Source organism: Oncorhynchus gorbuscha, linkage group LG15 (assembly GCF_021184085.1).
Source record: "Oncorhynchus gorbuscha isolate QuinsamMale2020 ecotype Even-year linkage group LG15, OgorEven_v1.0, whole genome shotgun sequence".
Lineage (NCBI taxonomy): Eukaryota > Metazoa > Chordata > Actinopteri > Salmoniformes > Salmonidae > Oncorhynchus > Oncorhynchus gorbuscha.
This window is the reverse complement of record NC_060187.1, coordinates 54,110,991-54,136,421: the sequence shown is the minus strand read 5'-3', so window position 1 is coordinate 54,136,421 and position 25,431 is coordinate 54,110,991. Positions and strand designations below refer to the sequence as shown.

Below are 25,431 nucleotides of genomic sequence, written 5' to 3'. Positions count from 1 at the left end.
TCGCCGCGCTTGTCCTAGTAACCTCCTTTTCGTTCCTGTTTCCACTCGTCTGGCTGTTCTTCAGTGGGCTCACTCTGCCAAGTTAGCGGGTCATCCCGGTGTTCGAGGCACTCTTGCGTCTATTCGCCAGCGCTTTTGGTGGCCGACTCAGGAGCGTGACACGCGCCGTTTCGTGGCTGCTTGTTCGGACTGCGCGCAGACTAAGTCGGGTAACTCTCCTCCTGCCGGTCGTCTCAGACCGCTCCCCATTCCTTCTCGACCATGGTCTCACATTGCCTTAGACTTCATTACCGGTCTGCCTTTGTCTGCGGGGAAGACTGTGATTCTGACGGTTGTCGATAGGTTCTCTAAGGCGGCACATTTCATTCCCCTCGCTAAACTTCCTTCCGCTAAGGAGACGGCACAAATCATTATTGAGAATGTATTCAGAATTCATGGCCTCCCGTTAGACGCCGTTTCAGACAGAGGCCCGCAATTCACGTCACAGTTTTGGAGGGAGTTCTGTCGTTTGATTGGTGCGTCCGTCAGTCTCTCTTCCGGGTTTCATCCCCAGTCTAACGGTCAAGCAGAGAGGGCCAATCAGACGATTGGTCGCATACTACGCAGCCTTTCTTTCAGAAACCCTGCGTCTTGGGCAGAACAGCTCCCCTGGGCAGAATACGCTCACAATTCGCTTCCTTCGTCTGCTACCGGGTTATCTCCGTTTCAGAGTAGTCTGGGTTACCAGCCTCCTCTGTTCTCATCCCAGCTTGCCGAGTCCAGCGTTCCCTCCGCTCAAGCGTTTGTCCAACGTTGTGAGCGCACCTGGAGGAGGGTGAGGTCTGCACTTTGCCGTTACAGGGCACAGACGGTGAGAGCCGCCAATAAACGCAGGATTAAGAGTCCAAGGTATTGTTGCGGCCAGAGAGTGTGGCTTTCCACTCGCAACCTTCCTCTTACGACAGCTTCTCGTAAGTTGACTCCGCGGTTCATTGGTCCGTTCCGTGTCTCCCAGGTCGTCAATCCTGTCGCTGTGCGACTGCTTCTTCCGCGACATCTTCGTCGCGTCCATCCTGTCTTCCATGTCTCCTGTGTTAAGCCCTTTCTTCGCACCCCGTTCGTCTTCCCTCCCCCTCCCGTCCTCGTCGAGAGCGCACCTATTTACAAGGTACATAAGATTATGGACATGCGTTCTCGGGACGGGGTCACCAATACCTAGTGGATTGGGAGGGTTACGGTCCTGAGGAGAGGAGTTGGGTTCCCTCTCTGGACGTGCTGGACCGTTCGCTCATCGATGATTTCCTCCGTTGCCGCCAGGATTCCTCCTCGAGTGCGCCAGGAGGCGCTCGGTGAGTGGGGGGTACTGTCATGTTTGTCATTTATTGTCATGTCTTGTCCCTGTGCTCCCCATGCTATTCGTTTCCCTCTGCTGGTCTTGTTTGGTTCTTTCCCTCCTTCTATCTCTCTCTCTCCCCTCCCTCTCTCACTCTCTCGCTCTCTCTTCTCTCTGTCGTTCCGTTCCTGCTCCCAGCTGTTCCTATTCCCCTAATCATCATTTAGTCTTCCCACACCTGTTCCCGATCCTTTCCCCTGATTAGAGTCCCTATTTATTCCTTTGTGATCCGTTCCTGTTCCGTCGGTTCCTTGTATTGTATTCACCATGCTGTGATTGCGTTTCGCCCTGTCCTGTCGTGTTTTTGCCGTGATTGTGTATCACCCTGTCCTGTCGTGTTTTGTGCCTTCATCAGATGCTGCGTGTGAGCAGGTGTCTCAGTCGACTACGGCCTGCGCCTACCCGAAGCGACCTGCAGTCTGTGGCCGCTTCTCCAGTTGTTTCCCCTCTACGAGTCTAGAGGATTTCTGTTATTCCGTTTTGGACTTTAATAAACTCTGTTTCTGTTAAGTCGCGTTTGGGTCCTCTTTCACCTGCATGACAAGATCATGTTTTGGAGGACGCATGACTCGACCATCGCCTCTCCCGAGCCCGTTGGGGAGTTGCAGCGATGAGACAAGATCGAAGATTGGATATCACAAAATTGTGGGTAAAAAAAATATTATAATAATAATTATCCGTTTTTATTTAAACAGAGAGGCCGTGAGAGTCAATAGTGCCAACAGCATCAAAGCTGTAAAATTAGAAGGCAAGTCTATTTTTCTCACTTCTACGCAAAGCAATGCTGGTGAACTTAGCAGATAAATTCCCAGAAAATAGACTGTTTATACATTAAGTCTGGAATTGTGAAATGTATAGTTAAAAGGTGTCTATTTAGTGGTAATAATAATACTGCCAGTGCCAATAATACATATTTGAAAACAATAACATTACCTTGATTTGATTTCGATCACAGACATAAAGCCTAGGCAGGCTACAGCTGGGAAACTCGAAGAACTCAGATTTCAAGAGAGAATATTGTTATGTAGTAAAGAAAATACTAGCTAAATTATTTATAAATGGCATATATTATTTATAAAGTGCTCAGGTGTATTAGCTACAACTGTCCTCACGTTGGTGAGCTAACGTAACAACTGTTTAGAGCAGACAGGTATGGTGGCTCCAGTAGGACATATAAGGAGTCACTTCAGACCCTGGTTCGATCCCGGGCTGTATTGCAACTGGCTGTGATCGGGAGTCCCATATGGCACCTCACAATTGGCCCAGCATCATCCGGGTTAGGGGAGGGTTTGGCCGGGGAATGCCGTCATTGTAAAATAAGAATTTGTTCTTTACAGAATTGCCAAGTTAAATAAAAATATATTTTGAGGGCATATCTATGACAGCCCTTTGGCTCAGAGTCCCATCTCTTCTGCAACACATCTATCAAAATGGCTCTAATCTTACATTTGGCCTCACCTTTACCCAGTGGAACATTAATATCAATTGTATCTCATTTCAAAGCTCTTTTGGCTAACTGGTCTATAATTTTATTCCCTTCCACAACAGAATGTCCTGGAAATCTCATTACTACACACATTCTATCAATTCTCCATAATAACATGAATAGCTCCAATAGTAGGTCACTCCTGTTAGATTTACCAGATTCAATACAGACAGAATCTAAGCATATTATAATTGCTCAGATTCTAACAGGTTGTTATAATTCTAACAGGTTGTACGTCCTCCACCCACTGTAGGGCAACTACTATCGCCAACAGTTCAACTGAGTATACTGGCAGATCATCTGTTAGTCTTCTACATATATTCACATCAAATTCAGAAACGTAAACACCTGCTTCTGTACGCCCACTATCTGGGTCCTTGGATCCATCTGTGAAAGTGATAAAAAAGCATAAAAACTTCACCCAATGTAATTGTCAACCAGTTTACCTATATCACTGACATCTGACCAATATTTCCTTTTCACTATCAAGGTTAGATCAAGAACAGGATCTGGGAGTAACCATGGAGGAACATTCCCTATCATCACAGAAGGGCCAACCTCTAACTCCTTCAAACCGCTCTCATCGGCAAGCTTTCCAACTGTCCAACCAAAACCACTGCCTTGTCTATTAGTATTCCCAACAGTCATCTAGAACTGTAGCAGTGGGATGCTCAACCTCACAGCCTTTCAACCTAACCCAATAAGCTAATGATTTTTTTTACGCCGTATATCCAAAGGCATCTCACCTGCCTCCACTATTAAGACGCATACAGATGTTAATTCACCAGATGTTGATTCACCAATTCATATCCTTAAACCATATCCTACACCTTTGGCAGCGATTACAGCTGTCTTCTTGGCACACCTGTATTTGGGGAGTTTCTCCCATTCTTCTCTGCAGATCCTCTCAAACTTTGTCAGGTTGGATGGTGAGCGTCGCTGCACAGCTATTTTCAGGTCTCTCCAGAAATGTTAAATCAAGTTCATGTCCAGACTCTGGCTGGGTCACTCAATTACATTCAGAGTCTTGTCCCAAAACTACTCAAGCATTGTCTTAGCTGTGTGCTTAGGGTTGTTGTTCAGTTGGAAGGTGAACCTTTGTCCCAGTCTGAGATCCTGAGCAGGTTTTCATCAAGGATCTCGCTGTACTTTGCTCCGTTCTTCTTTCCCTCGATCCTGACTAGTCTCCCAGTCTCTGCCGCTGAAAAACATCCCCACAGCCACCACCGTGCTTCACCGTATGGATGGAATTGGACAGGTGGTGAGCGCAACGTTTGGCTATCAGGCCAAAGAGTTAAATCTTGGTTTAATCAGACCAGAGAATCTTTTTTCTCATGTCTGAGAGTCCATTAGGTTCCTTTTGGCAAACTCAAGCGGGCTGTCATGTGCATTTTACTGAGGATTGGCTTCCTTCTGGCCACTGTACCATAAAGCCCTGATTGTTATCTCATCTCCAAAGAGGAACTCTGGAGCTCTGTCAGAGTGACCATCGGGTTCTTGGTCACCTCCCTGACCAAAGTCCTTCTCCACCGATGTGTGCCTTTCCAAATCATGTCCAATCAATTGAATTTACCATAGGTGGACTCCAATCAAGTTCTAGAAACATCTAAAAAATGATCAATGGAAACAGGGTTTTTCCTGTTTTTGCTTTGTCATTATGGTGCATTGTGTGTAGATTGATAAGGAAAAACATTAATTTAATATATTTTAGAATAAGCCTGTAATGTAATAAAATGTGCAAAAAGTAAAGCGGTCTGAATACTCTCCAAATGCACTATATATACTGGATTCAGTCCAGCTTCTGAAGCCAAGTCTTCTCCACTGTTCCTTAAACTATACACCTGTAATCAATTGTTGTCCTGATCCGAGCTCTATAAATATTCATCAATGATTGTCTGTCAGCACCCCATTCATAAGCATAAGATTCACCATCTTCTTACACATTGTGTCAACATTTATGACATGATCTTTCTATGCATATCGCTCATTGAAACATAGACCCATACAACAAGAATTCGCCACGGACTATTTAAAACCCCAGTCAATCGCCCATCTTTCAACTATAAGAGAAAACTGCAAGACTCAATAGAAGACAAAACAAGGAACAAACCAAAAAAGACAGGCTTTTGAAAAATTAACAATTTTTCATAAAATTGTACAGTTATTTTAGCTAGCTGAATTGCTAGCAGAATTGTTTACTTGTTGCTAAGCAGTTGCTAGGGATTCTCCTGGAAGAAGCTAGCTAGCTTACAAAGAATAACAACAAAAAATATCTAGTTAACAGAAGAAAGGAAGACAAAATAAGGACAAAAGAAGGACAGAAGAAAAAGGAAAAGAAAGAGGACAACAAAGTGAAACAGTCAGCACTTCTATTGCAACTTCGTATTTCGTCGTCCTAACGTAGTCTACACTGCTATCTGCCCAGCAGCTAGCCAGCTAGCAAACGTCCACCGTCTACCGAATAGCAGCACTGTAGAAATTATTACACTCAACTGAACGACTTGATTAGTGTAGTGTTAGCTAGCTACATAGTTGTCTTTGCTGTCTTCGTATCCAAGATAATTGTGTAGTTTAGAGCGTGTAGTCTTAGAGTGATTATCTTAATTTACCGAGGTTAGCTAGCCAGCTATTTGTCGTCCTTAACGTAGGAGACACTGCTAGCTAGCCAACAGCTAGCCAACGTCTACTGAATAGAACTTCCGCACTCAACAACCCGGTCGCATTCCGTTTCGCTCCACAGGTAGTATCACATTTTTCATTTCATTTCATTACAGCACAACGGTTTGATTTGTTTGATCGTAGCTAGCTACATAGCTAGCTACATAGCCGTCTGTGTATCAAAGATAATTGTGTAGTCTAGAGCGATTTTCTAGGTTAGCTAGCCAGCTATTGTCGTTCTTTTAACGCAACGTAACGTAATCAACACTATTAGCTAGCCAGCTAGCCCCCGAATAGCAGCACTGTAGAAACTATTACACTCAACGGAACGACTTGATTAGTGTAGTGTCAACAACGCAGCCACTGCCAGCTAGCCTACAAAGTCAACAACGCAGCCACTGCTAGCTAGCCTACTTCAGCAGTACTGTATCATTTTAATCATTTTAGTCAATAAGATTCTTGCTACGTAAGCTTAACTTTCTGAACATTCGAGACGTGTAGTCCACTTGTCATTCCAATCTCCTTGCATTAGCGTAGCCTCTTCTGTAGCCTGTCAACTATGTGTCTGTCTATCCCTGTTCTCTCCTCTCTGCACAGACCATACAAACGCTCCACACCGCGTGGCCGCGGCCACCCTAATCTGGTGGTCCCAGCGCACGACCCACGTGGAGTTCCAGGTCTCCGGTAGCCTCTGGAACTGCCGATCTGCGGCCAACAAGGCAGAGTTCATCTCAGCCTATGCCTCCCTCCAGTCCCTCGACTTCTTGGCACTGACAGAAACATGGATCACCACAGATAACACTGCTACTCCTACTGCTCTCTCTTCGTCCGCCCACGTGTTCTCGCACACCCCGAGAGCTTCTGGTCAGCGGGGTGGTGGCACCGGGATCCTCATCTCTCCCAAGTGGTCATTCTCTCTTTCTCCCCTTACCCATCTGTCTATCGCCTCCTTTGAATTTCATGCTGTCACAGTTACAAGCCCTTTCAAGCTTAACATCCTTATCATTTATCGCCCTCCAGGTCCCCTCTGAGAGTTCATCAATGAGCTTGATGCCTTGATAAGCTCCTTTCCTGAGGACGGCTCACCTCTTACAGTTCTGGGCGACTTTAACCTCCCCACGTCTACCTTTGACTCATTCCTCTCTGCCTCCTTCTTTCCACTCCTCTCCTCTTTTGACCTCACCCTCTCACCTTCCCCCCCTACTCACAAGGCAGGCAATACGCTCGACCTCATCTTTACTAGATGCTGTTCTTCCACTAACCTCATTGCAACTCCCCTCCAAGTGTCCGACCACTACCTTGTATCCTTTTCCCTCTCGCTCTCATCCAACACTTCCCACACTGCCCCTACTCGGATGGTATCGCGCCGTCCCAACCTTCGCTCTCTCTCCCCCGCTACTCTCTCCTCTTCCATTCTATCATCTCTTCCCTCTGCTCAAACCTTCTCCAACCTATCTCCTGATTCTGCCTCCTCAACCCTCCTCTCCTCCCTTTCTGCATCCTTTGACTCTCTATGTCCCCTATCTTCCAGGCCGGCTCGGTCCTCCCCTCCCGCTCCGTGGCTTGACGACTCATTGCGAGCTCACAGAACAGGGCTCCGGGCAGCCGAGCGGAAATGGAGGAAAACTCGCCTCCCTGCGGACCTGGCATCCTTTCACTCCCTCCTCTCTACATTTTCCTCCTCTGTCTCTGCTGCTAAAGCCACTTTCTACCACTCTAAATTCCGAGCATCTGCCTCTAACCCTAGGAAGCTCTTTGCCACCTTCTCCTCCCTCCTGAATCCTCCTCCCCCCCTCCTCCCTCTCTGCAGATGACTTCGTCAACCATTTTGAAAAGAAGGTCGACGACATCCGATCCTCGTTTGCTAAGTCAAACGACACCGCTGGTTCTGCTCACACTGCCCTACCCTGTGCTCTGACCTCTTTCTCCCCTCTCTCTCCAGATGAAATCTCGCGTCTTGTGACAGCCGGCCGCCCAACAACCTGTCCGCTCGACCCTATCCCCTCCTCTCTTCTCCAGACCATTTCCGGAGACCTTCTCCCTTACCTCACCTCGCTCATCAACTTATCCCTGACCGCTGGCTACGTCCCTTCCGTCTTCAAGAGAGCGAGAGTTGCACCCCTTCTGAAAAAACCTACACTCGATCCCTCCGATGTCAACAATTACAGACCAGTATCCCTTCTTTCTTTTCTCTCCAAAACTCTTGAACGTGCCGTCCTTGGTCAGCTCTCCCGCTATCTCTCTCAGAATGACCTTCTTGATCCAAATCAGTCAGGTTTCAAGACTAGTCATTCAACTGAGACTGCTCTTCTCTGTATCACGGAGGCGCTCCGCACCGCTAAAGCTAACTCTCTCTCCTCTGCTCTCATCCTTCTAGACCTATCGGCTGCCTTCGATACTGTGAACCATCAGATCCTCCTCTCCACCCTCTCCGAGTTGGGCATCTCCGGCGCGGCCCACACTTGGATTGCGTCCTACCTGACAGGTCGCTCCTACCAGGTGGCGTGGCGAGAATCTGTCTCCTCACCACGCGCTCTCACCACTGGTGTCCCCCAGGGCTCTGTTCTAGGCCCTCTCCTATTCTCGCTATACACCAAGTCACTTGGCTCTGTCATAACCTCACATGGTCTCTCCTATCATTGCTATGCAGACGGGATGACACACAATTAATCTTCTCCTTTCCCCTTCTGATGACCAGGTGGCGAATCGCATCTCTGCATGTCTGGCAGACATATCAGTGTGGATGACGGATCACCACCTCAAGCTGAACTTCGGCAAGACGGAGCTGCTCTTCCTCCCGGGGAAGGACTGCCCGTTCCATGATCTCGCCATCACGGTTGACAACTCCATTGTGTCCTCCTCCCAGAGCGCTAAGAACCTTGGCGTGATCCTGGACAACACCCTGTCGTTCTCAACTAACATCAGGCGGTGGCCCGTTCCTGTAGGTTCATGCTCTACAACATCCGCAGAGTACGACCCTGCCTCACACAGGAAGCGGCGCAGGTCCTAATCCAGGCACTTGTCATCTCCCGTCTGGATTACTGCAACTCGCTGTTGGCTGGGCTCCCTGCCTGTGCCATTAAACCCCTACAACTCATCCAGAACGCCGCAGCCCGTCTAGTGTTCAACCTTCCCAAGTTCTCTCACGTCACCCCGCTCCTCCGCTCTCTCCACTGGCTTCCAGTTGAAGCTCGCATCCGCTACAAGACCATGGTGCTTGCCTACGGAGCTGTGAGGGGAACGGCACCTCAGTACCTCCAGGCTCTGATCAGGCCCTACACCCAAATAAGGGCACTGCGTTCATCCACCTCTGGCATGCTCGCCTCCCTACCACTGAGGAAGTACAGTTCCCGCTTAGCCCAGTCAAAACTGTTCGCTGCTCTGGCTCCCCAATTGTGGAACAAACTCCCTCACGACGCCAGGACAGCGGAGTCAATCACCACCTTCCGGAGACACCTGAAACCCCACCTCTTTAAGGAATACCTAGGATAGGATAAAGTAATCCTTCTCACCCCCCCCCTTAAAAGATTTAGATGCACTATTGTAAAGTGGCTGTTCCACTGGATGTCATAAGGTGAATGCACCAATTTGTAAGTCGCTCTGGATAAGAGCGTCTGCTAAATGACTTAAATGTAAATGTAAATGTAACTATAGCTTGTTGAATTATTTTGATCACGAGAGACATTCCTTCCCCTCTTTCAAATAGCTCCATCATCAGCATATAGGGAAGCCCCATTACCCCCCCAAAACAATTGTTAATCATAATATTGAACAAAGTAGGACTGATAGCACTGCCTTGAGGAATACCATTGTCAACTCCATAGGCATCAGATTAAATGTATCCTATTTTAACTTGAGCGATTAAATAAGAAAGCCAAATCCCAGTTATATAATCTCCCACCAATACCAAGTATTTCCATCTTAATCAGTAGGCCTTTTCTCCACATAGTGTCATAAGCCTTTTCAATGTAAAAAAAGGACAGTAGCCATTACTTATGTCATGACCAGAGTTTTTTCAACTTCATTGCTCACCTTTACTAATACATCCAAAATATATCTATCTTTACGGAATCCACTTTGACATTGACTCAATAAACCTCTATGTTCCAGGAAATGTGAAAACCATCTTTTCCATCAGTTTACACAAGTTAGAGGTCAGTGCTATTGGTCTATAACTATCAGCACATGAAGGGTCCTTGCCAGGCTTTACAAAAGGTAATATTACAGCACGTTTCCAACCAGAAGGTATAACCCCTCACTCTAAATCGCATTAAATAATCCCAGGAGAACATGTATGATCTCATCAGGTAGATGCTTAAATGATGCATAGCACAACTGATCATGACCTGGGGCTGTGTATCCACAGCCTATTAAGGCTGAACGCATCTCATGTATGGTAAAAATAGCATCCAAAGAAAAGTTAACCGTATCCCTTTTCTTATACACATTATCATGAGCATTTCAAATCTCACACCTGCATTGCTTATGTACTTCACCCAAAGTAACACCACTATGTACCCTAGCAAATGTTTTCCCCAACAAGTCAGCTTTTTTTCTTTATCAGTTGTTTGACCCACAATCAAAACAGGAATTAGAGTGGACTTCCTTCTTCCAGTCATCTTCTTCAACATAGACCCTACATCCCCCAGCTCAGTACCCCTGCCTATTGTAGAGCAGAACTGTCTCCATGCATTTTTTTTACATTATTGACTGTGCGTACTAAAGCTCTCTTTCTTTGGAAATCAAGTAGATTCTCAGGAGTCATATTCCGACGCAACACTCTGTAATCCCTATTTATTTCCCGAATAGCCGCAGTGCACTCTTCAGTCCATCAAGGCGCCACCTTCCTTTTCTCACCCACTTCACTCACTGGTACATATTTGCAGCACTCAAAATCAGAGAGGTCACAGAGGCAGCACATACATCAACCGGCCTCTCTAAAGACAACTTGTCCAACAGAATTTAAGCAATGAACACCAAAGTTTTCCAAGTCTGCTTCATGAAAGCCCCATCTTCTGAATGGTACTCTATCTGGAATAGTATCATCAAAGGTCATGGTATACGAAATCTATAAATGATCACTTCCAACAGTAGAATCATTCTTTCCATACACACATACAGTAGATGCAATAGAGTTAGAAGCCAGTCCAGGCAGGATGTAACCTCTAACAACATTAACTCTTGTAAAACATCCATTGTTAAGACATACTAATGCTTCCATCATATCTTCCACAATAGTACCATTAGTATCTGTATGTTTGCTTCCCAATAAACTACTATGTGCATTAATGTCTCCGCACCATATCTCTCAAGAGCCCAATTCTACTGATATTTAATCAAATATTGCTACAGATAGTTGATGACAAGGCTTGTAAAAATGTTGTAACTTAATATTCCTACCTGCAACTGTAGATTTCCACCATCACACATTGATATTCAGATTTGAAAGGTATATTACGATATACAAGACCTTCCCTTATGAACGTAGCACACCCACCACCCTGTCCAGTTGATCTATCAGATCGGATTGAGCAATAACCAGGAATAAAACAATCAAGATATGGTCAAAGCCATGTTTCTTGAACACATATCACATCAGGTTTGATACTTAAACGTTCAGGAGTTCTAGTATTCTTAAACTCCTGACCGTTAGCAATAAGGCTTCTGGCATTCCACTGAAGGATAACAAAAACCATAACTAATTATCATCATACTGAGACATTCCATCATTAGTATTGTTAGGAGTCAACATATCAACAATCATGGCGACAGTAATATCTGTTACTCCTAAATACTCTGTTGTTGCTTCTACAATGAACTTCAACTTGGCAGTTCTTCCTTCCACAAACACAATCAGATTGGTAACCTTTCCAATGAATGCTATAAAGTCAATCTGATTCACTTTTAAGATGTCCTCTGAAACAACACATTTGTGAGAGCAATATTTCTGAGCAGGTCTTCTATCTGTGTCTGGACCAACATAAGCACATTTTCTACCGTAGGTCTACTTATTCTAGTAGTAACCCTATTATCTCCATCATTCTGCCTAATTGTTCCACCAATCTATTTTGCGGCCTCTGCATAAGAGACCATATGAGTGAGTTTATATCTTTGGGCCTCTTGCCTCTTTCTCCACCTGGCACCTACCAAATGCTGCACTGTGTTCCCCCCCAAATTACAACATTTAACCCTGACATTGTTCCCACATTCGCCATAATCATGTTCCCATCCACACTTGACACATATTTTCTATCCTTTGCACAGAGCCGCTACATGTCCCATTCTATCAAGGCACAAGGCGAGACCCAAATGCAGACACAGGAGGCAGGTAGTTGGAGTTTTACAATGTTTATTAATCCAAAAAGGGGTAGGCAAGAGAATGGTCTTCTCTTCGTTTGATCACATGGTTTTTCAAACTTTGTGTTGTAAAATGTGAGATCCCACTGATTTCGCCATGGTTCTGGTGCTTTCTTCAATTCTAAGCTGCTTTTAAATGCCGACCTCTACTTGACACCTTATTTACAATGTATTTAGGATTTTTTTCATATAGTGTCACCTGATTGGTAGCTTAGCAGGTAGAGTTGGGGACAGGGACAAGATCACTCTCAGACCACAGTGAATGTGGCTGAATCCTGCCGACGGCATTTTATTTTGAAAATAGAGACAACACACTTTATGCACATTGTTGTTCAAACCATTTGTTTTATTTAGTAAAGTATAAGCTTCTATCCTAAATAATGCCATAGATTCACAATTTCTGACAGCAAAAAAACAACATTTTTCACTTCAAAAAAAGGGAAGCACGATTGAAGGTGCGAACCTGTAACAGTAGCTAACAGAAAATAGGCGACTAACCACTGCGACACGGATATATGATATATTGTGCAATAAACGTCTATATGAACATCAAACCCTGCTTTTCTTTGCTGACCAGCGGATATCACTAATTTGCATTGTGTTAAAAGCTCAGAGTAATGAACCGGTTTTCAGGAACAATTGGTGGAATCCCCAAAGGCTTCAGAAATCCTCGGTTTCCCATCACCAGCTACCAAGGCTCTGGGAAACGAGGCCCTGTTCAATTATTTTGGTGCCAATCTTTTTTTAAATTTAATTTTCACATTTACACCTACGACCTGGCCAAGATAGAGCAAAGCAGTGCGACACAAACAACAACACAGAGTTACACATGGAATAAGCAATGGATAGTCAATAACGCAATAGGAAAAAAATAAAGTCTATATACAGTGTGTGCAAATGGGGTGAGGAGGTAAGGCAATACAATTTAGTAAATTAACACTGGAGTGATAGATGAGCCGATGGATGGTGATGTACAAGTAGAAATACTGGTGTGCAAAAGAGCATAAAAGTAAATAAAAACAATATGGGGATGAGGTAGGTAGATTGGGTGTGCTATTTACAGATGTGCTATGTACAGCTGCAGCGATCGGTTAGCTGCTCCGATAGCTGATGTTTAAAGTTATTGAGGGAAATATAAGTCTCCATCTTCAGCAATTTTTGCAATTCGTTCCAGTCATTGGCAGCAGAGAACTGGAAGGAAAGGTGGCCAAAGTAGGTGTTTGCTTTGGGGATGACCAGTGAGATATACCTGCTGGAGCACGTGGTACAGGTGGGTGTTGTTATCGTGACCAGTGAGCTGAGAAAAGGCGGAGCTTTACCTAGCATAGACTTATAGATGACCTGGAGCCAGTGGGTCTGCCGACGAATATGTAGCGAGGGCCAGCCAACTAGAGCATACAGGTCGCAGTGGTTCATCTTCAGGAGAGGGCCGCTGACATCTGAGCGGTCTTAATGTACTTCGTATTCATTCATTCTTCCTCCCACAGGCTCGCACTCATTCGGCAGTCAAACGTCATCCATGACAGAGAAACGGAACCAGCAGAGAGCCTCGTCATAATTTCCTTCAGTATAGCTCAGGGCCTCATTTCCCAGTTGTGATGGAACCATAAGCATTACGATAATTATTTATGAGCCAAATTTTTAAGAGTGTTTCCCAAACAAGCATGTAGAGAGAACCTTTGCTAAGAACTTTGTTAGACCATGTGTCGATACTGATAGGATCAAAAGAAAAGCAATGCCGCTCTCGGATTGGCCATCTCTCATATCTTACCTTAGTATTATAATTATTCCACAATAGTGACAAGGGATCAGCTCCTAAAGAGATACAACCACCTATGGCTGCAAATATTGAGGTGGCTGATTATGCATACCCAATAATAATGCACTAAATCACAAATTGGGTGCATCATTGCAAGTACTTTGGCAACTTTGTATTGGTCGTCAAGTAGCGAGTCCGGGACATGGTAGCACGACCAGTGACCAGATCAGGGTTCCATAACTGCAGGCAGAACAGCAGAAACTGGATCAGCAGCACAACAATGTAGCATGTTCGGTGAACAGATCAGGGTTTCATAACCACAGGCAGAACTGCAGAAACTGGATCAGCAGCACGAGCCAATAGTGTGCAACTTCAGCCTGCAATTCGGGGCGTTACTCCATGTGGAAATTCCTCCATCTGCAGGGACATCTGCAGGAACACCTCTTCCCTGGGGGGAAAAAGGACACTGTCTTCCGGTCGCCCCCGCCTCCCGCTAGCACAGGAGGCTGGAGCGACACCATGTGCTAGCTGGCTAGCTAGAGTTGTTATCGACACCATGGCGTCCCCGCCTGCTGTGTGCTGGAGAAAACAGTGCCTGACAGGCGGGTTGGTGAAGGACAATGTCTACCGGTCACCCCCAACTCCCACTTGCACAGCAGGTGGGAGGCTAGGGTGAAATTGTGTGTTAGCTAACTAGCCAGCTTGCTAGTTAGGGACACCCTGTGCCTACTGTGTATCAGACAAGCTGACTAAGCTAGCACAATGTCCTTCACCCTCTCCTGCTGAAAACCTGCCCTTGCCATCGTTAACAGAACTGCGGGAAAACAGTTCCGACAGGCAGAGACAAAGGACACTGTCTATCGGTGTAAAGCTAGCTAGCTACCATGATCACCACCGCCCCTTCTTCTGTGTGGTTTATCAGTGGCTGGCATCCAACATTATTGTGTATTAACGCCACCTACTGTACAGGAGTGCCCCCACATGTCCTAGATAGACCAATAGAACCATACATTCCTGTAGATGCAGGAATGCCCACATGCAGAAACGCCCTGAATATCTGGCAGCAATTGCACCCTTCTAGCACAGCCAGGAGTCATCAAGCCAGGTAGTCCTGAGGCATGGTAAAGGTCCTCTGGGAGGGGGGAGAGAGAGAGAGAGATGGGAGATTTAGAGGGAGCATACCTAAGATAACACAGGACACCAGATAAGACAGGAGGATTAGGCCTACACCAGATATGACATAATGATAAGCACCTCAATAGCCTATTTGCAGCCATAGGTGGTAAGCTGATCCGTCGTGAGTATTGTGGAATAATTATAATGTTAAGGTTTCAATGGAGAAAGCTAATTTGAGAACAGCGCTGCTATTTTTTCGATTCTACCAGTATCGACACATGGTCTAGCGACGCACTTGGCGAACCTTCTCTCTGCATGTTTGTTTGGGAAACGCTTAAAAAATTGGCTGTAAATAGTTATTAATCTGGTGCGATCATCATAATGCTTAAATGACATTGCAACTAGGAAACGAGACCCAGAGCCCGGTAGACAGCGGGAGTCGTTAAAACGTCTGATAGGTTTTTGTTTCAAACTGGGAAAACCAAATAAGAGGGGTTTGTTTTATAGATTTTTTTAATGCGTGTTATAAACTTTATACTATTTTAGAACTATCTGCGTCTCAATGCATCAATATTTTTGTTCTAAACCTTTTCTGGATCTCACCTTTTACCCAAATAAACGTATTTTTCCCTTTTAAATGTTCCTTTTTACAACAGGCCATAAATCTGACCTCCTGATATTTTAAGATTATATCTGCTCTTTCCATGGAACGAGACATGTTCCGACAATTCACTTTTACGCACAATGTAGGAAAGAACCATTTTCACTGCACGGTTAAAACTGTTCTTTATCTCTATAACGAAAAGTTGACATTATTTCGTGAATAGTGCATGTTGTCGAAAGTTTTAGCTCTCTATCAAGATTGAGTTTGATTTCATTTAATTTCCAGGCAGGCATTTCAGCACACATTCATATACATTCATTAATGTGTTGGAAACGGACCATGTTTATTTATTTTCCTAATTCAATTCCGATTGTTTTATTTAAATTTGAATTAAATGTATCCAGTATGTATCTAGAAGCCTACTTGTTGCAGACCCCACATGTTTTTGTTTGTTTTCAATTTAACATGGATTTTGTTGAATCTCTTACTTGTTGGATCAGACAATTGGTTGAAAACCATTTTGATGATAACGATGATGATGATGATAACCTCTTTAACCAAATATTATATTGTATTTACAAATGTAAGAACCCAGTAGGCCTACTTATACACGCCCCACCGCTCGTCGGCGAGCCAATCATTCTCCTTACTGGCTACACCATGCCCTACAGTGGTGAGATGTATTGCAGGTTTACTGTAATACGCACAGCCAAGCGTTTCGTCTGGGTGCGATTGCGTCCTCAGAGGAATTCAGAGGTCACCCCATTTGAAAAACAAGAACAGGAAATATAGTGACTAACATCCTGATGATAACTCTGTCTACAATGTAGGCCTATAGGTGGAAATTATTCATTAGTGCACTAACCATGGCAGTTAAAAGTGAGGGGAATTGTGTTTATGTGCATTAGTTAGCCTAATAAACGTAGGCTTTAGAGTAGACTATATATTTGAATCAAGCAAGTTACAAACAATTTAAAAGTTTTAAATTACATTTATTAAAAAGGAACAACTCAGTGAACAAGAGGGAAATATTGTCAATATACAATATCACTTATGAACAAACGTACAACACTTTTTCACTGAACAGTGAAATATCATATTCTTACATTTGTACATTATGCTTTTTAAATCAGAAGTTATTTTCTACTATTAACAAGATCCTCAAATAATGGTTTGGTACTAACTGCTATAAATATTTGCTGTCCTTCACAACTTTGTCCTAAAACAATTAAATGCCCTCGCAAGAAAGTGCAACATTTAAGTTATTGTACTTCAAATGAATAAAAAAAATATCAGTAAGTGTGATATTCAGTGTTTAAACACTTGACCTACATGGCTTGATAATGAATTGTTCATAACGGTTTTAAAGTGCAGCCGACCTCTATTTGGGGAACATATTGGCTACCAATTAGCATATAAAAAAGAAATGCATTATCATCAGCTGTGATATTATACAATTCTGAAATCATACTGCCTATACTTTGTTCCATCTGAAACGAATAGACATTGTTGTAAAAGAAAAGGCTGTCGTTTGAAACTTGTCTCGTCCTAATCTGATTTTTTTTAAATAAAAAACAATTACATTTTCAATAGCTTTAAAACATACATAAATAACTTTCGTTCCTTGGGGGAAACATAAATTACACGGAAATCTGTACAGGTAACCTGTAACCATTTCACAAAACATTGTGCCGTCTTTGCCATAGCTCCTATTTGTGTCAAAATCTCAATTAATCATCTATTTTACTGGATTCTTGGTCGCTCTGATCATCGGTGAAGCATACATCTACGTCGCTGTCATTGTCGCTCTTTTGCTCTTGATCCTCGAATATGCCCTCGGTTTTGTCCTCAGCTTTTTTTATTGTTTGTCCAGGGTGCCTTGATTTGACATGACGCTCCAAATCCCTCCGGCGCACCAGCACCTTGCCACAGAACTCGCACCTGTACGGGGTGTTCCCCTCAGCGTGCAGACGGATGTGCTTATTCAGGTTGCTGGGGTCACCAAAGGGCCGAAAACAAACTTTGCACTTCAGTGGTTTGTACCCTGTGTGAGTTCTCATGTGGATCTTGAGTCCGTATTTCCGAGAGTACAGTTTACCACAGTAAAGACATAAGTGTCCCTTTTTGGGCTTCCCTGAGCCCGTGTTAGCAGTGGGCATAGAGTCGAGCCTGACTCGGTTCTTTTCGACGGCTATTTCAGACAACTGTTGAGTGTGCATGGCTATCTCCCTGTCAATGTTAGTTATTGAACCCAGGTCTTGGTTGAGTGCAGGTGCGCCAAAGTAGGACATAGACTCCGGGTATTTTAGGAGATTGCTAAAATGGAATTTCAGTGGGTAGTAGGGTGAACTATAAAGCAGCTCGCCATTGTACACGGTGAATGGCATGAGGGGGATATTGCAATCTCCATTATATGGCTTGACGCCATCGAACTGAGGCAGAGAAAACCTCTCAATTTGGAATCCAGAGGACATCTGAGAGTAACGCGAGGGGGACAGTCCAGAGTGCATCCGGCTCTCCACGTGCTTGAAAGCCGATGTCTCATCGAAATTAGGTATTAACGGAAAACCCCTGATGGCGTTTGCGCACGGGACCACGGGAGATGTGGAATCTAATGGATGGACGCACTTGGAGGGATGGCTTCCGGTTAAAGGTTCATTCAAGGCTCGCGTCGATTTCATGTTCCCCAGGAGTTTGCTGAAGCCTAGTCCATTATGCTTCCCATGAGTTTCCTCTCTGTAGACGTCAGCCGCGGGGACCTTGGATTGGCCCATTGGCTTGAATGCAGAGCGCACGCCTGGGTGGAACCCCATGTTGCTCAACATTGAAGACGTTGCGCCAAGGCCCATGAGATGTCCGTGGTTTCTGGCTGAGGTAACGCTCATGTCAAGTGCTCTGTCCTGCTCCTCAGAGCTGGGTTTCTTTGCTACCCCCGCTTTGTTGAGGAAGGGTGAGGAAGACACGGTCCGTCTGACAGAGTCTGAGATGGAGGTGTTGTGGCCGTTCCTGGGCGAGGCCGATGTGTTGGGAATGTCCCCGGATTTGGGTGACCTGCTGAAGCTGTCTGTGCTCCTGGCCTGCTCGCTGTTCACAAAGCCTCGCCCGTTGCTCAAAGCGCAGTGGAAATGGACGTGGGCCTTGAGTGTGTTGGGATATTTAAATATTCTCCAGCAGTACCAGCAAATGTAGCGTTCTTCACCTGTAGTGAAGCAGAGAGACATGATGTTAATGTCGATGGGTCTCGATATTCGTTATTCTCCCCACTTCTGTCAATAAAGCACGTTCAATCTTGAACATTTGTGTTACTACACATTTCTATATATTTCTTTGTGAGAGTAGAAGCCTATTATTGGGTGCTTTGTGACTGATGTTCCATCTGCAGACGCTCCCAGTGGCCTATTAGAGTAATCTCAAACTGTACTGTTATTTTGTGCCACATGCAAATCTTTTCCGTTTCCTATTTAAATGTTTTGGATAAATCCATTGAGATGAATCTACACGTTTCGAATTCGGGTTTTGAATAGGCGGCAGAGTATATTAACCCTATCCACCTCATCAAAGTGAGCAATGACACAAGTTGAACAATAGGAGGTCAATTATATAGATGTAATGATTTTGTAATCCTTATAAGGGCTGTTGTTTATCATCGCCATCAAAAGAGCAAACGCCCCGTCCAATCTGTCGCTCCGAAACCAATACGTTGAATAGGGGGACTTTCTCTGTGCTCTTTCCCGTAGAAGTGACAGCAGCTGTTGCTTGAAATCGCGAATCGCCATAGACAATAAGGCTGGCCCATCTGTTAACGCCAAATAAAAGGACGCGTATGTCAAGGAGCGCACGGTGTATTGGCCAGAGAGCAGCAGAAAGTGCTTCGCCACAAATCAGGGCAATATACATCCCACATAAAAGTTAGCATTCATTAGATAACAATACCTTATGTAGCCAGCTAATTTACCGTAAAGTACCTTTTTTGAATTAATTTTCTTTTGAACACATGAATATTAATGAGGCGATGACATTTGTTAACCTCTGTGTCCCCAATGAATTACTATCGTCTGCTTTGAAGTTGAAGCCTATCCCTGTTTTTAAATTGCGGGTTTATTCCGTGTGCCTGTCACTGTAATTAGTTTAACAGTCGAATATCATTTTGGTAGGCTATATCTTGAAAATTATTGTCAGGCCCTCCATTTCTCATGCCTAATTTTTCTCAGACAGAGTAATTACACACACAAACATATTATAGATAGAACCAAATAGGGTTCATTATTGGCACCCCTAAAGGTTCTATATAGAATCCCTTAAGGGGTACCATAAATGCAACAACCATAGAACCCTTTTTCGTTCTATCCAGAACCTTTTTTTTCTAAGAGTGCAGTAATAGATCGGTATTGGTATTTGGTATTTTATTAGAATCCCAATTAGCTGTTGAATAAGCAGCAGCTACTCTAATATAGTCTAGGCATTATAATTGAATCTAAACACAGTTATTGTATTTTCCTGAGTAGGCGGTATCCATTAGGAGTAATCTGATTAAAACCGGATTATTTTGCTGGTGATCATATGATTAGGCTTTAAAGCCTATTTAGTTAACAATACCATTTAACTTGTACTGTAAATAAAACCATCAAATGACCCCGGAATCGAAATGAATGCTCTGGGGGTGCACGTTTTGTCGACCGTGAAAATATAGGACTTTACAACCCTTCCACAGAAATGGATTTTTCTAGCTGGACGCCAAGGTTTGGACAGTCACTTAAATGTGCAATGATGGAACTCACAAAATGTCAATGCCAGTAAGCAGCCTCATCAGGCCTATACTGTAGCCTAATCCATTTCTATTCAAACTTTTGTTTGGACAATACCACATAATGATATATGTGGATTTCGAACGTGCATAAGCGTGTTGAACCAGCCTGCAAACAAATATCCATGATGTATTTTTGGCTACTTTTCTCATCGTTTTGTATGGTTATATTACAGGGTCATTCTACAGTTTTCTTACCTTTCTCGTCGTGTGTTGGAGTGGCAGTGGTAGGGATGTCGTACCACTGGGCCAGAGTGTTGGAGTACCACACACTCAGCTCCTCGCCTGCTGGGATCTCCGTCAGCACACGATAGAAAATCTAACGTAAAAGGGCAACGTTAGATACATGGAACTGTTTCAGCTTGAGTTTAAAAAAAAAATCAAATGACTTGAGCTTCATGCATTTTAAATTAAACACAGTACTGACCTGCCCACCAGGGAGATCTGAGACAGCCTCCAAGTTCTGTTCTTGACTGTTTCTGGCTGCCCGGATACACCCAATCCAGTCTGGCACATGGCAACCTGATTCATCCACGATTTCCCCCCTCAGCAGCCGAATCTAGATCCACAACATGGATGGTTCAACGTTAGAAATTATGCTAATAAGGTCTAACATGCGATAAAATCACAGCTCACTAAAAGTCCGGCAGCCGCAGCTTATAATAGTTTATGAATAAATCATAAACAGAGTTGCATATTTGACATTGCGACGTCACGCTTGACTGCAATTGGAGCACTAAACAAACTTGGTGCTTCTTTTCGCATAGGCTTAGCACATGCACATATTCAAGGATTTCGTTTTAGAAATATTGGTTTATTAAATATTGAATTAATTGTTTGTAAATATGATTGTAATTATGCCCAATGGCTAAATGACAGGCTTACCTTGAGGTGTGCCAATGCGTTTAATGCGTCTTTATCCGCGATGTTAACCAGCGGTGATAATTTACCAGGGAGAATGACACATAATTGAGTTGATATGGGAAACGAATTTGAGAAGTGTCAAAGGGTTTCTAAACTGTTCAAGCAAATGAATGAATGAAGCGTGACATTTGACACGGAGATTGCACCTGATGCATCACATGAAGCCCAGGGCGATGCATTTAGCCGCATCAATCACAAACTACGACAGCAGGGTGTAGGCCTTTTCCTATCTTAAAATGCAGTTATAATGTAGGGTACTTATCTATTGGTTTGTTAAGGACCATAAATTCACCAATAAACAATTAGCCTGTATAAAACAATTATGTTAAATCAATGAAAAAACATTACATTAAAACAGAAATAGCAGCCATTTCTGATAGTTCCATATTGTATTAATAACGATATGTTGCAATAATGTTATTTTATATGTTCAATACATTTCTATAGGCTATATTTTAGTATTTCTTATTCATGTTGTTATTTTATAACTCGAGGCTGTGTTCTATGATGTAGCATCTTTCCATGGCCGGAGTGCATTAAAATGAAATTGGTCATTTGAATAACTTGCCTACTAGCCTGTGAAATTTAAAGTGGGCGAGGAAATGAAATCTCACATAGCACCCCAGGTCGCCCTATTAGGGCGGTTAAGTAAAGGCACAGAGTGACAAGTCGTCCCACTAATATTACTCAATTATTTCCAACCTGACAGCACGAACCAATTAATAACCGAAGGCCCAATGAACTATGACAGGTCTGGTTCAAAAATGTTTTTTTTTTTAAAGATCACTGTGTCCCCTTTACCTGCCCTGATAATTAAATGTAGGTCCTATATAAAGAAAATAATTGTTTCGAAATGCATCCATTATTCATATCAGTCTTATACATAAATAATAATATGAGTATTAATATAGGCCTAAAGGTGATAATGATGATAATGGAATGATTTGTCATTAAAATAGGAGAATAACATTTTTTCCCCCGTTAGTTTGTAATTCAATTCTGAAGCCTGCAAAAATCATCCTACAAAAAAGTAGAATTGTAAAAAAAAAAATGAATTTTTGCAGATAGAAATCATTATGAATAAATCCTATTTCATGCCATAATAAAACTGTGCTTACCTTTTTCTTGGTTACCACCTCTTTGCGATCAGTAACGTATTTCCCTAGTTTGAAGATACCCTGCACCGGTCCTATCCGCAGGCCGGCCGGGATGCTGCAGTCTGCAAACACACTGATAGTGGATGCCCGAGTTGCTTGCATGGCTGGCTCTGCGTTCAGTGGTTTGAGAACCATGAAGACCACGCAGTGACTGATTGAGACAAGAAGGAGTCAGAGAGATGAGGACAGGCCAATCTCCGCCCGCAAAGTGATGCGGTGGCGTATGTGATCCGGCTTTTCTAATGGAGCAGCAAGGTACCCCCTCGACACATTAACGCGCAAGGGCGAGCAGTATGCGCGCGGTGTGAGAGAGTTTGCCTCTTTCCGCAGCTGTGGGGAGAAAACGGGCTGAGATGGTCACATGGAGACTTTCCCTCACCCTTGTGCACATAATGAATTGCTGCAAAACCGCCATCAGACAATGGGCCAGGCGACCTTCCCATCCCCAAAATCCAATTTGTCAAGGGCAAAGAAAAAAGAGTGCAGAATCAAAGGTCTGGAGCTACCATTAATCCTCAGCATGTGGCTTTGTACCCCAGACAGCTCCGATATTTTAACTGACAAATCCACTGTATAATTTCTCCATAAATTCTCCCCTTTTTATTGTTCCTTTACAAACCCGTTTTTGGAAATCAGTCACTACTTTAAATCTACTTGGCTGCGTTATTTTGGGTTTATATACTTCAAAGCACTTTATTATCTCCGTTTGGCTGCATTGTTTAACAAAAGGAGCAGGAATGCTTGGAAGACTTGTTAACTTCTATTGACTCCCGGCGTGTGCCGGGTTGAGATCGAGCAGGTACCAGAACCACCAGAAAAATAGCAACAGCTTTCAAAATAACCACCATCTTATCATTTCACACTTGTGGGTTTTCTTGTCACGAATTCACTCCAGACGTTTTAATTTAGATGTGACATGGCACAACACAGACCTTCATAACTGTAACTTTAAGTGGCCACATTTTTGAGTTTGATCATTTAAATTTCATCCAATTATTTATTTCAAATAAATCTTATTTTAAGATGTTTTTTAAAGTTTTTTTTATTCATCCTTTATTTTAGCAGGGAAATTACGTTGAGACTGGTATCTCTTTTTCAAGTGAGCCCTGATATTTTAAGAGCATATTTTATATTTTACATTATTATATCATAATGTATATGTTTGTTATAAACTTCCATTTAATTTTCTTTGTATTGATACATTCAAATACGAATCAATACATTTAGACAATAAACCATTTATTTATGCTGTGTTTTTCTTAGGCTACTATTTGTAGTAGATTTACTGGCTATTGGATGCTCAAATCCTCTGAATGAACTTTCATTGTTTTACGTGGGAAAACTTCACTACAATAGGCATGCCTATATTATGAAATACTAGTACACTAGGCTGAGTATAGGCCTACTCAGTATTTTGTACAGTCTAAATTCCATAGACGACATTTATAGGCCTATTATTGTTAGGGCCTACTTAATATCACAAAGTCAAGTTATGTAATCTCAAAAAAAGTTAAATAAACCTCCAGTCGCTTTTTCACCGCAGGTTTTAAAACTGCGATTGATCCCTTGATCATCTGTCGTGGAAGTCTCAACTGAGGGCAAGATAGTGAGAACAATAACCTGTGGGCGATAAATTCAGGCCATGAACATGTCCTGCTAACCTCTGCCCTGGCGACTCTGGGATGACACTGCGCCATAATTGAGGGGGGTGGAGATGGGGTCTCTCTCTAGCCACGTAACGGTATCCCACTGCTCCATTCTGTAAGGCTTCTCTTCTCGCAGCTTCACGAGACAACGAGCGTGAACGACACGCGAACAATTTCATCAATAGGCGTATGCAAAGTCCGGCTGTGCGGAGGGTTATTTATTAATGTTGCCATTTGTGACTGGTTCCCATCCACCCGGGAATAACGGGTCCGGCCTCCAAATCTCTCACACCAGTCGGGCCGATTCTCATTCGCATCCTGTGGCTCAACGTCGAAGTTCTCAAAGTGAAATTAATTATTCTCAGAGGGAGAACGGGAGACATTTCCTTTCTGTTTGCTAACTCTCGAAAAGTAAGGGTGAATCCCATTCCAATGCGCGCACTGAAGCAGAGTGAACAGTCAAAGGCGAGGTGTCAGAAGTGAAAGCAGTGTTCGAAACAAATGAGATGGAAAATTAAATGAAATTAAATACCTTGACAGCCGGCATTGTCCTCCTCTTTTTAAACGACACATTAATTACATGGTCTCAGCTTTATACGAGAACAGTATTGCGGAGTCAATCACAATATTCCACAAAACCTTACTCTCTTAACGAATTTCGCATCTCTTTTACAAATAACGACCACTGAATAATTGGAACTTGAGCGGAGGAAGACGTTTTTATAGGAGTTGGCCTATTTCGCTTTGCCCGGGAACTCCAGATTAGAGTGCCAGCACTTCAATTTTACAATCCCATGGTAATGTGGGGTTTTGATTTAACAGGTTGGCCCTTAATGAACCATGAATGTAGAGGGACAACCAGTGTGTAAAACAGCGCAGTTACGGGGACCAATGCCCCACCAGGGAACTCAATTCATGCTCCTTAACTACCCGAGAGTGCCAAGGGTTCAACACACATTCTTCTGGACCGGTTACAATACCATTTCAGTCCCACCTGACTCCATAGAAAAAATAAGTAGACCATAAACTTAGTTCAGGCCTTTTCAAATAACCAAATCATTGTTCCATTTATACTTAGCCTGGTAGGTATTTTTTTCCCATGTATAATCATGTGTTGGGTAGAGGGGGTAGCATTGCATCTTATGCACAATGATTGTTATATTTTCTTACTTAACCTTCATTTAGATTGTCTCTTTGATGCTTATTGCTTTTACTTTAGCATGTTCAGTGTGATGAAGTGCAAAGACAAAGTTTCATACTTCATACCATCATCAGTGTCACATTATTGGCCCCATGTTCGGCTAACTGACATAATGACATTTTGTGAAATATCATGTCATTCTGGTACTTTTCCTCCACAATCACCTGACCTCAACCAACTTGAGATGGTGTGGGATGAGTTGGACCGCAGAGTGAAGGAAAAGCATCCATCAAGTGCTCAGCATATGTGGGAACTCCTTCACGACTGTTGGAAAAGCATTCCAGGCGAAGCTGGTTGAGAGAATGCCAAGAGTGTGCAAAGCTATCATCAAGGCAAAGGGTGGCTAC

The 25,431-nt window shown here is 43.4% G+C and overlaps 1 protein-coding gene across 1 annotated transcript; it reads right to left on the bottom strand.

Moving 5' to 3' along the window:
* Positions 1–16,329: 16,329 nt before the first annotated feature.
* Positions 16,330–24,554, bottom strand: LOC123997524 (PR domain zinc finger protein 13-like). The gene is made up of 5 exons (XM_046301861.1): positions 24,416–24,554; positions 22,199–22,388; positions 20,584–20,715; positions 20,355–20,475; positions 16,330–18,551 (listed from the first exon to the last, which is right to left on the bottom strand). The coding sequence occupies exons 1-5, from the start codon at positions 24,454–24,456 to the stop codon at positions 17,083–17,085; spliced, it is 1,953 nt and encodes a 650-aa protein (XP_046157817.1). The 5' UTR covers positions 24,457–24,554; the 3' UTR covers positions 16,330–17,082.
* Between the last annotated feature and the right edge of the window lie 877 nt (positions 24,555–25,431).